This window comes from Ursus arctos, unplaced genomic scaffold (assembly GCF_023065955.2).
Source record: "Ursus arctos isolate Adak ecotype North America unplaced genomic scaffold, UrsArc2.0 scaffold_23, whole genome shotgun sequence".
Taxonomy (NCBI): domain Eukaryota; kingdom Metazoa; phylum Chordata; class Mammalia; order Carnivora; family Ursidae; genus Ursus; species Ursus arctos.
The window spans coordinates 15,675,497-15,689,602 of NW_026622908.1; the positions used below are offsets into that span (position 1 = coordinate 15,675,497).

General features: G+C 36.5%; 1 protein-coding gene across 2 annotated transcripts in view; it reads right to left on the reverse strand.

Annotated features, from left to right (window-relative positions):
- CCDC34 (coiled-coil domain containing 34) overlaps positions 1-14,106 on the reverse strand; it is a 37,300-nt gene that overhangs the window by 21,010 nt on the left and 2,184 nt on the right. For both annotated transcript variants that reach the window (XR_008961030.1, XM_026512207.4), the window contains exons 2-3: positions 11,024-11,159; positions 4,394-4,501 (exon numbers count right to left, since the gene is read on the reverse strand). Coding sequence is in view for 1 of the 2 variants with exons in the window: in XM_026512207.4 (XP_026367992.1) it covers positions 4,394-4,501; positions 11,024-11,159 (244 nt within the window). In the remaining variant the exon portion in view is untranslated. The remainder of the gene's footprint in view (positions 1-4,393; positions 4,502-11,023; positions 11,160-14,106) is intronic.

Genomic DNA, 14,106 nt, shown 5'->3' on the forward strand with positions numbered 1-14,106 from the left:
TATAGAGAGAAGGTATCCATCTTGTAAGCCAAGGAGAGAGGCCTCAGGAGAAACTTTCACTGATAACCTGCATTTTAGACTTCCGGCCTCCAGAACCGTAAGAAAATAAATTTCTGTTATTTAAGCCACCCAGTCTATGGTATTGTGTTATGGCAGCCCTAGTAGATTAATACAAGCTTATGAAAAGCTGCTAAATATCATTAGATCTCAGGGAAAAGAAAATTAAAACAATAATGACATACCACCACATAGTCACTAGAATGACTTAAACTGAAAAAGACTGACAATATCAAGTTTGGTTAGGATGTGGTGCAACTGGAACTTTCATACAATAGTAGTGAAAATGTAAAATGATACAAGCACATTAAAAAAAAGTTTAGCAGGGGTGCCTGGGTGGCTCAGTCGTTAAGCATCTGCCTTTGGCTGCCTTCGGCTCAGAGTGTGATCCCAGGGTCCTGGCATCGAGCTCCGCATCAGGCTCCTCTGCTGGGAGCCTGCTTCTTCCTCTCCCACTCCCCCTGTTTGTGTTCCCTCTCTTGCTGGCCTTCTCTCTCTCTGTCAAATAAATAAATACAATCTTTAAAAAAAAAAAAAAGTTCGGCAGTTTCTTTTAAACACATACTTACCATACAACCTGGCAATTCAGTTCCTAAGCATTTACCCAAGAAATGAAAACAAATGTCCACAGCATGGCTTGTACATAAGTGGTCAGAAAATTTTATTTGTAATAATACCCTAAAACTGAAAACAACCCATTTTTCCACCAACTGGTCAATGGATATACAATTTGTGGTACTGTACAGAATAGAATACTACTCGACAATAAAAAGGTACAATCTTAATACCAGGAAATTTTAAAAACAAAAGAGGCCCAACGCAAAAGAATATATATTCTACGATTCCATTTATATGAAATTCTAGTAAAGGTAAATCTAATCTACAGAGACAGAAAGCAGATTAATGGTTCTCTTGGAGCTGGGGCTAGTTGGGGGTGGGGAACAGGGGTTGAATCCCAAGGAGCACAGGGAACTTTTTGGAATGGTGGAAACAGTGTATATCTTGACTGTGGTGCTGTTTATTATACAGGTACATAAGTTTGTCAAACCTCATCCAAATTAAGATAGGTTTATTTTACTGTATGTAAATTATAGCTCAATGAAGTTTCTTTTAAAACATCAAAAAGACTTTCTGTAGAATTTAAACTAGAGAACAGAGAATGGAATGCCTTTGGTTAGCACACGGAGAACAGAGCAGGCACTCAGAGGGATGTACTAAGACAGAGCAGCCAGCGACTAAGTGGCTTCAGGTTTTCTGGCACTCCAGTTCTATACCGCACAGAGCACAATAAATCTTCCCTTTTTTAAGATGGGGCCCTGAGAGAACCTTTGTTTCTTGCAACAAAAGGAAACTAACAAAATAACTGGCTACTTAAAGTTTCTGAACTTCTCTTTTGGTTCCTTCAGTAGTATCTAGAACAGTAGAAGTGTTGAATGCATGAATCATGCATTCGATAACAGTGTTATATGCTTTATCGATCTGAATTAATGTTTTACATTGAAAAATCAGTTCCATGTTTTAAGCATTAAAAGTAATTTTATTTTTAAATATTTTTGAAAACAATGAAGGTAAATAAGACCCTTTCACAACATATGTGATAACACACTGTAAAAAAAAAAAAAATCTAAAAAGTGAATTAGTATGGCCACACAAATGTAAGAGTACCAGATGAGATAAGCCATTTTATTTGAAAAGGACTTAACAATTTAGTGTCATATTAGAAGAAACCAACTTTGCTAATGGACACATAAATTCTTTTTGTCTGATTTTTTGATAGAACACAGCGAAAATGACTTAGAGAAAATTATGCCACAGATATAGCTAAAATGTGAATGAAGCTAGAGGCAGCAAGGACCACACACCATGAAATGTAAACAGAGATGCCAGACGGGAAGAGAAGAACCAGGAGAGCAGTCTTTACAAAGAGAGGTAAATCTAACTGAGACTGAAAGAGGAAATCTGATAGGTCTGAAAGAAAAAAAAAATAGAGTAATCAATTATTCCTTAACTTGAACAAGAGTTCTGCAGAATAAATAAATTTAATTTCTCAGAGCTTATTTTTGAACCATTCTCATACTTATGGAATCTTGCTTTCAATAACTGGTGATTTATGTCAGGACAAACCATTTCCATCCAAAAGAAAAAAAAATTTCTTTTTCTCAAATAACTGGATCAGATCTACTGACATTAATTAAAATAGAGACTATATCATCTCTCAGCAGTATCTTACAGTCTTAGACAAATAACAACTATGTTTGGCATGGTAAAATGAGCTTAATGGAGTCAGAAGATAAGAGAAGCTTTTAGAGGAGAGAGCATACTATTCTGTACATGTAAAACTGTTTTGTTTTATAGCTATAAACTGCACAAAATATCACACAGACCTTGCAAACAGTCACACAGATTTATTCTGATTTGGGCACTGATTCACACAGAACTTTCTTATTGTATTATGGAATGAAGCAAACTTAATAATGATTTACTTCTGAAATAAAGAATAAATACATTATGGTTATAACAAACACATGTCCAGCCAATTTCCTTCTTAGAATACCTAGATGACAGAAGCTATGTCATCTTCAACTTACTGAAATTATTGACCAGGTACTCTTATTAATGCCACTGAGCATTAGATTCAATAATAATTAAGGACAATTAGAATTAAAAATTTAAAACTCTGTCTTACAATCTAAACATCTGACTAAACTCATAAAATTGGATCAAATAATAAAAGCAATACTATTCTAAATAGGGTGAAAATTACAATAGAAACCAAACAGATAAAAAGATAGGTATTTTCAAAATTTCTAATTTGTGATCTAATAAAAGAATGTATTAAAACTGATAGATAATGGATTTATTCATTCATTCCAATAACAAATGCTTACTGTATTATAAAGCATCATGCTAGATCTTATAATGGATAAAAAGTAATGTAAAAAATAATTCCTACTCTTAAAGGTCTTAAAATTACAAGGAAGTAAAGACATACGCAAAATCCAAAATAGCAACAAAATATATACAAAATACAAAGTGATATAAATTGAACCAGGATTCAGAGAAGGAAAGACTTTGCAAAAGAGCTGTCACATTCTATTTCTAGCATGTGATCAGTGAATGATTCATGTAGGAAATACTTTGAGTTGGATAATAAAGGGAAAGGTAGGGTGAAGGATATGATGAGATTCCATGCTGATGAAGTATAATATAAAAAAATAAGGAAGTGAGAAACAGAATGGAAGTGTTCTCAAAATTTCTCATGAATACATATCCTTGGGGAGTGGGGAGCACAGTCCATTGCCTGAGATTTCTCTGAAATCTATTGTGTATCTTAAAAATAATATAAAACTTACATTCTATCCCCATTAAATATCTACGCTTGCTTTAACATGAAAATAACATTTTTCCTCCCAAAAATTTCCAGTAAAATTAATACTTGAAGAAGATGGACCATGATTATCCTATGTGTACTCCCCAAAGAATGCTAGTAAGAAGCCACAGCGTAAGATGAAGAGAACCACAGGTGGAAGAAGACATGGCTCAGAGAGCAGAGAGTAGCAGATCTTTAACCAGCCAGGCTAGAATTGTTAAAACGTTATTCGGAGGACAGTAGGAAATCATAAAAAATATATTTTGAATTGCGGAATGACATTCAACTTTTTTAGCAGGATCAGTCTGGCAAAGCCACAGAGGATGAATTCATTGACTCAACAAATATTTTCAGGCATCTGTTATGTGTCAGGCACTGATCTAGCTGCTGCAGAACTGAATAAAACAGACAAGTGTCTCTGGTCTTATGGATCTGATATCCAGTATGGGGAAATAAACAGTAAATAAGTTAAAAGGTGTTAATGAGACCAGACAGGAAAAGATTGCAAACAGGAGAGTGGTGATGATAAAGGAAAGGTGGCGTGAGGGGAGGTCACAAACAACAGAATAACTTTGACTATGCCTAGGTAACTGAGATGATAGTAGTACTAATAACAGAAATCAAAGGAGAATGGGCAAAAATGGGTTGTTGTAGATTTGCAGGTTCAGAGGTGCCTGCCAACCTAAGAGATGGAAGTCTAAGAATCCAGGGAGTCAGGCCAAGATACAGACTCCATGCCTACCTGCTGCAAGACACAAGGAGGCCACATGAGGGAAAAGGAAGAGAATCAGAGAACAAAGGGTAGAAGACAGAGACTTGGTATATGTCCATGAAGGCAGGGGGAGGAAATCAGGTCAAAGAACGAATCTGAGAGAAAATAACAAAAACCTAGGTTATGAGGGTAATGAAAAGGAGACTTTGCAAAAGAGCTGTCAGTATGTGGGTGCAGATATTTTTTCTCCTTACCTGTTCATTCTTTTTCTGAACCCATTCCTTGTGCTTTTCTTCGGCAATTACCTTTCTTTTTTCACGTTCTTCCATTTCTTTTCTTTTTTCTAGCTGTTGATTTAATTCCTATGGATTTTTATTCAAACAAAGGCAGCATTTAATAAAAGTACTCAAATCACATATTAAAAACAAGGCTGACATTAACCAAATTAAACAAGAATATAATTTCCTTTATAAAAATACACCATTAGTGACAATAACTTACTTAAGTAACCAGTCTATGATGAAAAGAAAGCATTGGTAAAAACTATAAGTCATTTTTTAGAAATGCAAATAATTGCTTGGCAGCAAAACACTAGTTTCTTAGACTAAACTTCAGCTAAATTACCCTCATTGAAATCAACTTTCCCACACATAAATTTTGGCATCACTGTATGCTATTGGCAGAAGCTCAAGAGAATTGCAACTTTTTTTAGTTATAAAAAGCTTCTAGATTCTTAATGCAGATAAAGAATTGGAGTTAAATAATCTCTAAATTAAAATTCTGATTCACAGTTAACCAAAGAAGAAATGTAAAGTAAAGATTCAATTTTCTTAAAGAAAAAAAAAGAATTCAGATTTTTCTTCACTGATTTTATAGCTGCTGGAGTGTAAAACAAAACCACATTCATATCCCAGATTATTTAACTGCCTTGCTGTCACTCGAATCTACACGTTTGGGCATTTCCTCAGGAGAAAGAATGTAGAAGGTATGGCCAAATAAAACTTAGAGCTGAATGCCACCACTCTGTCACTCATCAGTTAAATTACTGCATTAGTTGAGAATGCTGTTCAAACTAGACTCCTAGGACTCTACTGCCATAATTACTGGTTATTTTTCTTCTCTCTCCTTAGATACTAATAATCAGATACTTTTATATATCTTTCCTTGGACCTCACTCCTCCTCCCCATCCCTCCCTTTCCCAAAGACCTCCCTACATGAGCATGGGTGCTAGTGGGAAGGCCAATTTTTCAACTCTCAGATAATTCCAGTGTATTAAATGAAATGAAGATAAAACTTGACGCCAAGAACGTATTTTTTGGACTTTAGAACAACTGGTGGCAGGATACCTGTCTTCCATGACCTCTCATACTAAAATTCTGCTGCACAGAAAACAGCTGCCCTCACTCATTCAGAAAGTCTTCCAACTTTTAAACACTATACACCCCTCACTCCCTCAAAAAGTAAAATATCCATCTGGTTTTTAAAGGGATTCTTCATAACCTTTGCAGAGGCTATGCCTTGATTATTCACTTAATGCTTTTTGATGCAGTGTCTACTGGAAAGTAGCAAGAAGTAGATACAGATGAAATTCCAGATGTCTCCAATCTAATGTGATTCTATATACACAAAAGAATTAAAGCACTACATTGTGAGGAGTTGTGTTTAACGGTGGGAAGGGAAGGGAAGATGAGATGAGAAACAGTGTGGACTGGGGTGCCTGGGTGGCTCAGTTGTTAAGCGTCTGCCTTCAGTTCAGGTCATGATCCCAGGGTCCTGGGATCGAGCCCCGCAGCAGGTTCCCTGCTCAGCAGGAAGCCTGCTTCTCCCTCTCCCACTCCCCCTGCTGGCGTTCCTCTCTCGCTGTGTCTCTCTCTGTCCAATAAATAAATAAATAAATAAATAAATAAATAAGAAAGAAAGAAAGGAAGAAAGAAAAGAGAGAGAGAGAGAAAGAAAGAAAAAGAAAAAGAAAAAGAAAAAAGAAAAGAAAAAAAGAAAAGAAAAGAAAAGAAAAGAAAAGAAAAGAAAAGAAAAAAAAAAGAAAAGAAAAGAAAAGGAAAAGAAAAGAAACAAACAGTGCGGACTAGGGCAGTCAGAAATGAGTACCAGAGACAGTGAGGAGATGGCTTTACTTGGCGGGGGAGGGGCGGGACAACTAGAAAATTAAGAGTGTAGTACGAACTAGATAGGAAAAGGTCTTTCGAGACGAGCAGAGTAAACTAAACACTATGAAGCGGAATACAAGGAAAGGCGATGATTCTGAACCCTTAAAGGCTGCAGGCTGCATTTGAAGGGAGGAAAACATCTCTGAGGGAGCTGACTAGGAGGTTGCCACGGTGTAGGAGTTTGAGGGGGAAGAAGGTCTGAGAAGGAGTATGTGTGTATGACCGGCTAGATAGAGATCTGACAACCATATATCCAACACTTTCCGAAACAGTCTTATTTTATTTTCAAGGAAAGTAATTATTTAAACATACAACTAATAATATGATTGATTATATTTATGTACCCTTTTAAGATTCTTCACATACTTAAATTCAAAAATCAGGGGGAAAAAGGGCAGACTTTGTGTTCACAAATTTTAGTTGATGTAAGAATTAAAGATGAAGGGTCAAAAGTACCTAGAAAATGCAAAACTGACCCAAACTGTGCTCTGCTCTCAGAATGTCTGTTCAAGTAATTTGCTACGCCAGAATACACATCCTTTCTGAGACACAAACCCCACCCCCAAACACACACATAAGGCAGCCTCTCTCGGAATTCCCAGCCTGAATGCCTCCACCTGTTTACCACCAGGGCATGCCTCTTCCAGACACAGCCAATGTCCTCTCCCACAAGGCCCCTAGGACCTCTTCTGGGAGACCACTGAGTTTCAACAGGATTATAGCTAATTTCCCACACACTGAACACTTGATTATGGAAAACCAAAATCCAAGGAGGACCCTAAACATACATTTTTATTTCAATAGCTTTTGCTGACTTTCAAAGAACTTTTTACCACTGAGGGTAACAATCGGGAAAAGTGACAGTTTTGAGTTTCACCAACTCTAAACCCTGCCCTATTTCTTTGTTAAGGGCTGATCAATGAAATGGCCATAAGCAGGAAGGGGAAGAAAAGAAAAACCACAAACTATATCATTTTTTATAATTTAGAACAGATTGTATTAAAATGTTAAAGCAGATGTTAAAAATCAGAATTAACCAAAGCTTATAGAGAATTTATGGCAGTCTGCTAGAGAATTTTTTTAAATAGAAATTTAAATATAAAATATATATGATCTACAAAACCAATATGCTAGTTTTTCATAATACTAGTGTTCAACATTTACTATATTTATCACTCAACATTAGTTACAAATGTAAAAAATTTTGTAAGCAGGTAATTTTGATGGATTAAAATAATATTTTAGAATTTTTTTTAATTTTTTTAAATAATTTTTTTAAAAGATTTTATTTATTTATTTGACAGAGAGACAGCCAGTGAAAGAGGGAACACAAGCAGGGGTATGGGAGAGGAAGAAGCAGGCTCCCAGCGGAGCAGGGAGCCCAATGCGGGGCTTGATCCCAGGACTCTGGGATCACACCCTGAGCCGAAGGCAGATGCTTAATGACTGAGCCACCCAGGTGCCCCTTTTTAAATAAATTTTTAACTCAATCTTACAGAGATGTCTGAAACAAACATCTGTCTAAATGCATGTTGCTGAAATAAAATTTATGAGAAGAAATGATCTTTTTAATGACCCAATAATCCTTCAAATTTTCTTTTAAGTTTTCAAGGAAGAAAATAAGACCACTGGGGTAAGTTCAAAATTAAATACTAAATCTGACCCTTTTATTTCTACAATACATCTTGATATTATGGAAAAAACATTTATTACATTGGAAGTTGAAAGAACCAGGACCCAGTTACAGCTCTGCCATGAAATGAAATGTTGGCATTTCTGGCCCTCAATAGGAATGAGATGAATTGTTCCTTATGGTTAATAATCTATGCTTTTAATGATATGATTTGTAAACAAATTAAAGAATGCAGTAAATTAGGACAGAAGAATAAAAAAAGCATGACTTAGAAAATAAAACAAGAAAAAGACATGAAAAAAATGTGAATACCACAACAGCACAAAATAAACTTTTAAAGTGAGTAGTCAGCCTATATGTTATGATATCCCTGGCATGACTGATACGCTAAGATTTACACTAAAATATTTTAATTGCTTTAGAGTTAAGTTATGAGGTAGCCATAAGAAATCTCAAACTACTAAATACGTGAAGAGATTTTAATCTTTCAACTAATTATACTCTGCTACACGCTCAATCATTGTGGTAGGGACTTCATATTCATTATTTTAATCTGTTATCAAAACATATCTTCAGTAGTTATTATTACCGTAACAACAAATTTTCACTGAATGTTTCCTATATACTACACTGTATCCTTATGTTCACTTAGCCCTCATTAACAACACTATAAGGTGAATATTATTCTCCCCCTTTCATTGATAAAGAAATTGAGGCACAGTGAGGTTAAGTATATGTCTAAGATCCAAGTTTTAAAACCAGGAAGTACAGCTCAAGAATTTCTGCTTTTACCACTCTAGGATGGCCTCTCTAACATCTGGTTTATAAAGAGACTGAGGGTTCAGAGAAGTTGGGTAACTTTCCCAAGGCCACAGAATGGCAAGGCTAAAATTTCAGCCTTGCTCTATATGACTCCAAAGCCCAGAATACCTTATGAATTTTTTGTAATTCAATTAACTTCTTTTATTTTACAGTGACTCTAAAAACGACTTGAAGTGGTCCTCCCTTCCTTAATGTAACGAGAGAATTCTAGTGAGGTTAGAGATAAAGCTAAATACCATAAACTGAACTCCACTTTACCAATGGCTCAGTAGATCAGTGTTTTTGAAACTGTGAGTCTAAAACCAATTTAGTAGGTTATGACTGGCCTTTAAAAACAAAACAAAAAAAAGGAAAGAGAATAGCATACCAGGTTTTGTCCAAAATTAAGGTATCATTTCAGATACGTATATGTATGGATTTGTGTGTGGCACAAAGCAAAGTAGATTTCTCACCATGAACAAAATATTTTGAAAGCTACTGCACTAAATAATGGAATTAGTAATGTTAAAACTTGAGGTTAAGGGTCTGGGGTCTCAATAATACACACTAATTCTGAAAATAAATGAAAAACCTTTAAGAAGGCTATGAATAGCAATGATATCAGTAACAACACTAATAAAACACCACCAGTCACCATATTTTGTCTCAATTAAACCTCACAAAAATCCTGTGACATAGGTATTATTTTTATTCTTATTGTAAAGATAGGAAATTAAAGCAAAAAAGTTTAAACAAGCCCTCCTGGCAATAAATCTTAAGGTGCTTCTCAAGTCCTCTACCCTTCTAAGAGGAAACAAGTACTACTGTGCACTTTTAAAGGAATAAATTTATTTTTTAGAATATAAATATGCAATAGGGAAATAGCAGAATGCACTGGTTTCTACAGTCATTTGAATCATGCCAAGCCTCCTGAATATGTGACTGCCTATTTGGTTTGAAATCCATTGCAGAAATAACCAGTTTCAAAACTGATACGGAAAATCTATTCCAAGGAAGATCATGGAGGGCAATGCTTTAGATCCAAGGATTTTTATGGCAACATAGTACTAACAGATTAAACTTAAATATATGACAATAGTGAACCAACTAACTATATTCTAGTATATATCTAATAGATTTTTTAAAAGATTTTATTTATTTATTTGAGAGTAAGAGAGCACGCATGCACATGTGCGCATGGGGGGAGGGGCAGACAGAGAGCGAGAGAGCCTCAAGCAGACTCTACTCCCAGAACACAGCAAGATATGGGGCTCAATCTCACGACCATGAGATCATGACCCGAGCCAAAATCAAGAGTCGGACGCTTAACCGGCCAAGCCACTCAGGCACCCTATATCTAATACATTTAAAATATATCTTAATAATCTTGACCAGACATTTAGAAATGATGTTGTAAAAATATTTAATGATACAGAAATACATTAACAGTGTAACAGGTAGAAAAAAGGGTACAAAAAAGTTTGATCCTGTTTCTTTAGAAACAAGACATACCCCTCACCATTCAAATCTACTTGGTTTCTGTGATCAGATAGGGAGAATTCAGATAGTGAGTCTGGATACTAGGGGATGCCAAATCATCCAAATCTCTTACGTTGCTAGTTTCTCAACAACAAATAGTAAGAGTTTAAAAAATGAAGGATTCATGTGAAAATGTATCTCACACTACTTTTTGAGTTTAGAGAGTTCAGAGACAATCACGAACACAGAGATGTCCATAAGTGAGGCAGGGCAGCACAGAGAACTGAAAAACCTAAAAGCCCAGCAGATTCTCACCTCCCCACACTCACCACTCTAGTGCACATGCTCTGAGTAGTGTTAGGGTAGACTCCAGTCTCTATTTCAATTTCGGTTTCTCTTTCTTAAAAATTTTTCCAAGTAAATGCAGTTGCGTTTACTTTCATTAAATGTATATACAGTGAAGCTCCACTGTATGTATCTTCATTTACACATTTGTAGATTTTTTTTAACATACACAAAAAAAAATCTGGAATGCTATATGCAGTAATATTAACCATGATTACCTTTAGGTGGTGAAATTAGAGATTTTAATGTTCTTAATTATGCTCAGCTGTATTTTCCAAATGTTCTTGCAGTGAACATGTATTACTTTTAATATAAGAGTTACTAAAATGGATACAGCAAACTGATACAAATAAATGGAAAAATTTTATTTTGAGGGATAATAACATTAACATTTTAATTTTGACAGCAGCTCTAATTTGTGAACTCATAGATTAAGCAAAAAGATACTGTCTAGTTTTACCTCCAGAGCTTTCTGTTGCAGACGGTCACGTTCTTCTTTTTCTTTGCCAACAAACCACACTTCCCATGGTGTCAGGCGGCTTTCTGGTAGGCGCACCTGTTTCTGTTCTTCTTGGTTATCTTCTGATTCAACCACACTATTCCAAAAGAGAGGACACATAGCATTTGTACTCAAAACTCTTTGGCTTCACATTAAAAAATCACTTAACTATACAGCGAAAGCAGGATTTAGTAATAGATTAACAATGCTGTGATTTTTATAAATGCATATATATGAATTAATTATATATAAATATACACTTGAAAAATCATGAACAGTAAGCTCACTATTTGAATTAGTTTATCTATCAAACTGCCTTGGAATTCCTTCATCTTCTAAAAATCACACTATTTAAAAACCCATTGGGATAACTCACACCCAGTCCATTTGCCTCAGTGACAACAATTTTTTGTTCTTAAAAATCTCTTATCTGGACAACTAATTACAACACATGATCCTAATCATATCCTGGAGCAGACTTTTCCCTTTTCCTCCCTTAACTGGTTCAGGGGAAAAAAAGAATATGTGCATATATGCAGAGAGAATGATAAAGCAAATGTGTTAACAATAAAGGATTCTGGGTGAAAGGTGAATACAAATTCTTTTTTTTTTTTTTTTAAGATTTTATTTTTAAGTATTCTCTACATCCAACAAGAGGCTTGAATTTACAACCCCAAGATTAAGAATTCCATGCTCTACCGACTGGGCCAGCCAGGTACCCCAGAAATTCTCAACATTTCTGTAAGTTTGAAATTGTCTTGAAATAAAGTTACAAAAAAAAAAAAATGGCTCTTGTATTCTTTAATGTTTCAGTTGACTCCCTTTTGCCAATTCTTCAGCCAGGATATCTACAACTCTCCATTTTGGTTACAGCATCTCTCGTATGCACCTCTGTCAGTCTGTCTCATCTAGGTACATGTAAAAGTAACTACTCACTTAAACTCAAGAGAAGGGGGCTGGGGAAATACTGGGCCTCAGCCAGATACTTGTATACCTCATAAAACTGACCAAAAGAGGAACCGTTAAGACCCAAGGAAAGAAAGGCTGTTCAGGACCCAAGGCAGCTCTAAAGACTACGTGTTTATAGACTCAGGTCCTTTGTCTCTTTAACACTCCTGCTTCAGGCCACCAAATGCCTCTCCCACCACTCTGCACAACCTTTTCTACCTCATAGCATCAGCTTACTCATTTTCTTCTGCTGTTTTCTTCATTCATCCATGCCCTTTTGCAATCTGTACTCTGGTGGGAAAGAGATAACTGCTGATGTGTTGTTTATTTCTTATATATATATCCTTCCTTCTCCAGACTTTATCTGCTCCCACGGTCTCAACTATCACTAGGTGCTGATGATCAGTCATTCCAGGCTAGATCTTTCTCCTGAGCTCCAGACTTCTTTCCAACCATCTGATAGATGGCCCCACTTAACTATCCATCAGCGACAACGAAGTCTAATCTTCTACCCTCTACCCACTACCCTCTCCACCAAGAAAAATTTTACTCCACCTCTTATAATCCCATGTCAGTGAAGAGTACCAATACCCACTCAGCTACCCATGTCAGCAACCCAGACCTGTGACTCCTCCTGCGCCCCGTCCAGATTTAGTCCCCCGACCACCCACACCCACATAATTACCTAGTCATGTTTATTCTACTTCTTTCCATTTTCTCAAGCCATTCTCCTCTTCAACCTTACAACCACTGTCTGGACATAACTGGCCTTTCTCCCTGTTTCAAACCATTTTCCCCAACTGTTGCCACATTCATCCTTCAAAGGCATCCTTCTATCAGGTCACTCCCTACCTCAAATTCCTTTGTGGCTCCTTTGCCCACAAGATGAAATTCAAACTCCACAGCCTGACACCCGTGAATTAGCTGCTGCCTATCTTCCCAGCCTCTTCTTACACCAATGGCTGATCTGGACTATTTTGGTTTTGTTGAACTTAAGCAGACTGATGAACGTGCCATGCCCTTGTGCTCTGCAGCTTTGTCTAAAACTGAAATGCCTCCATCTCCACATGTAGCCATGCGAGGGCTTAGATTTGGGAATAAAACATTTGGGGTGAATCTCTACCTGCTTCCTCCTAGCTAAGTACATTTCTTAACCTATTCAAGCCTCCGTTCTCATCTATAAAATGGAAATGGGGGCAGAGGCTCCCTCACAGGCACTACTGAACAAGACAATCTACGCTAAAGCACACAGACAGAATCTGGGCACTCAGTAAGCATTCGACACATGTCATTTAGTAGGAGAAGGAGGAGTATGGCTAATTCCTACTCTCCTTTTAAGATTCAACTCAGGCACTAATCTTTATTGCCTCACGGTAAAACTGCAAAAAATCTGGACTAAGTACCTGGGGCTTTCTGTCACTTGTCCATCTCTGCCATAGGCTATGAATTCCTTACAAACAGAAAGCATGTTTTAACTCATTTTTTATTTCAAGAGTCTAGCTTAGGGCCTAGAATATAGTAATCTCCTAAGAAATGTCTGCTGAAAGAGCACGGTAAATGTTTAGTTTTGGGGGTTTTTTTAATGATATTTTAGGGGTACCTGGGTGGCTCAGGTGGTTAAGTGTCTGCCTTTGGCTCAGGTCATTATCTCGGGGTCCTGGGATCAAGCCCCGCATTGGGCTCCCTGCTCAGCGGGGAGTCTCTTTCTCACTCTCTCTGCCCCCCCCCCGACTCGTGCTTGCGCTCTCTCTAATAAATAAAATCTTTTAAAAAATGACATCTTAAATATTAAATTCCTTGCCTTAACATTTTTAACAAATAATAGCGTATACACTACAGAATGTATAGCATGGATACTACAGCTTTACCCATAATCAAAAGAGGCTTGATAAGCAGCTTTTTCTGACTAAGATATTTATTAAGGCATGGTTTTCCTAATGGATAGAGTGATATAAAAACTGGGATAGAGATGAATAAACAGAAGGCCCAAGGCATATTATAGAAGACTCCAGGAAAATACTTGTCATCATTTATCTTTCCTGAAAGGAAATGCTAGGTTTTCTGAAGCATTTAAAGACAACTGCTGCATCTATCTG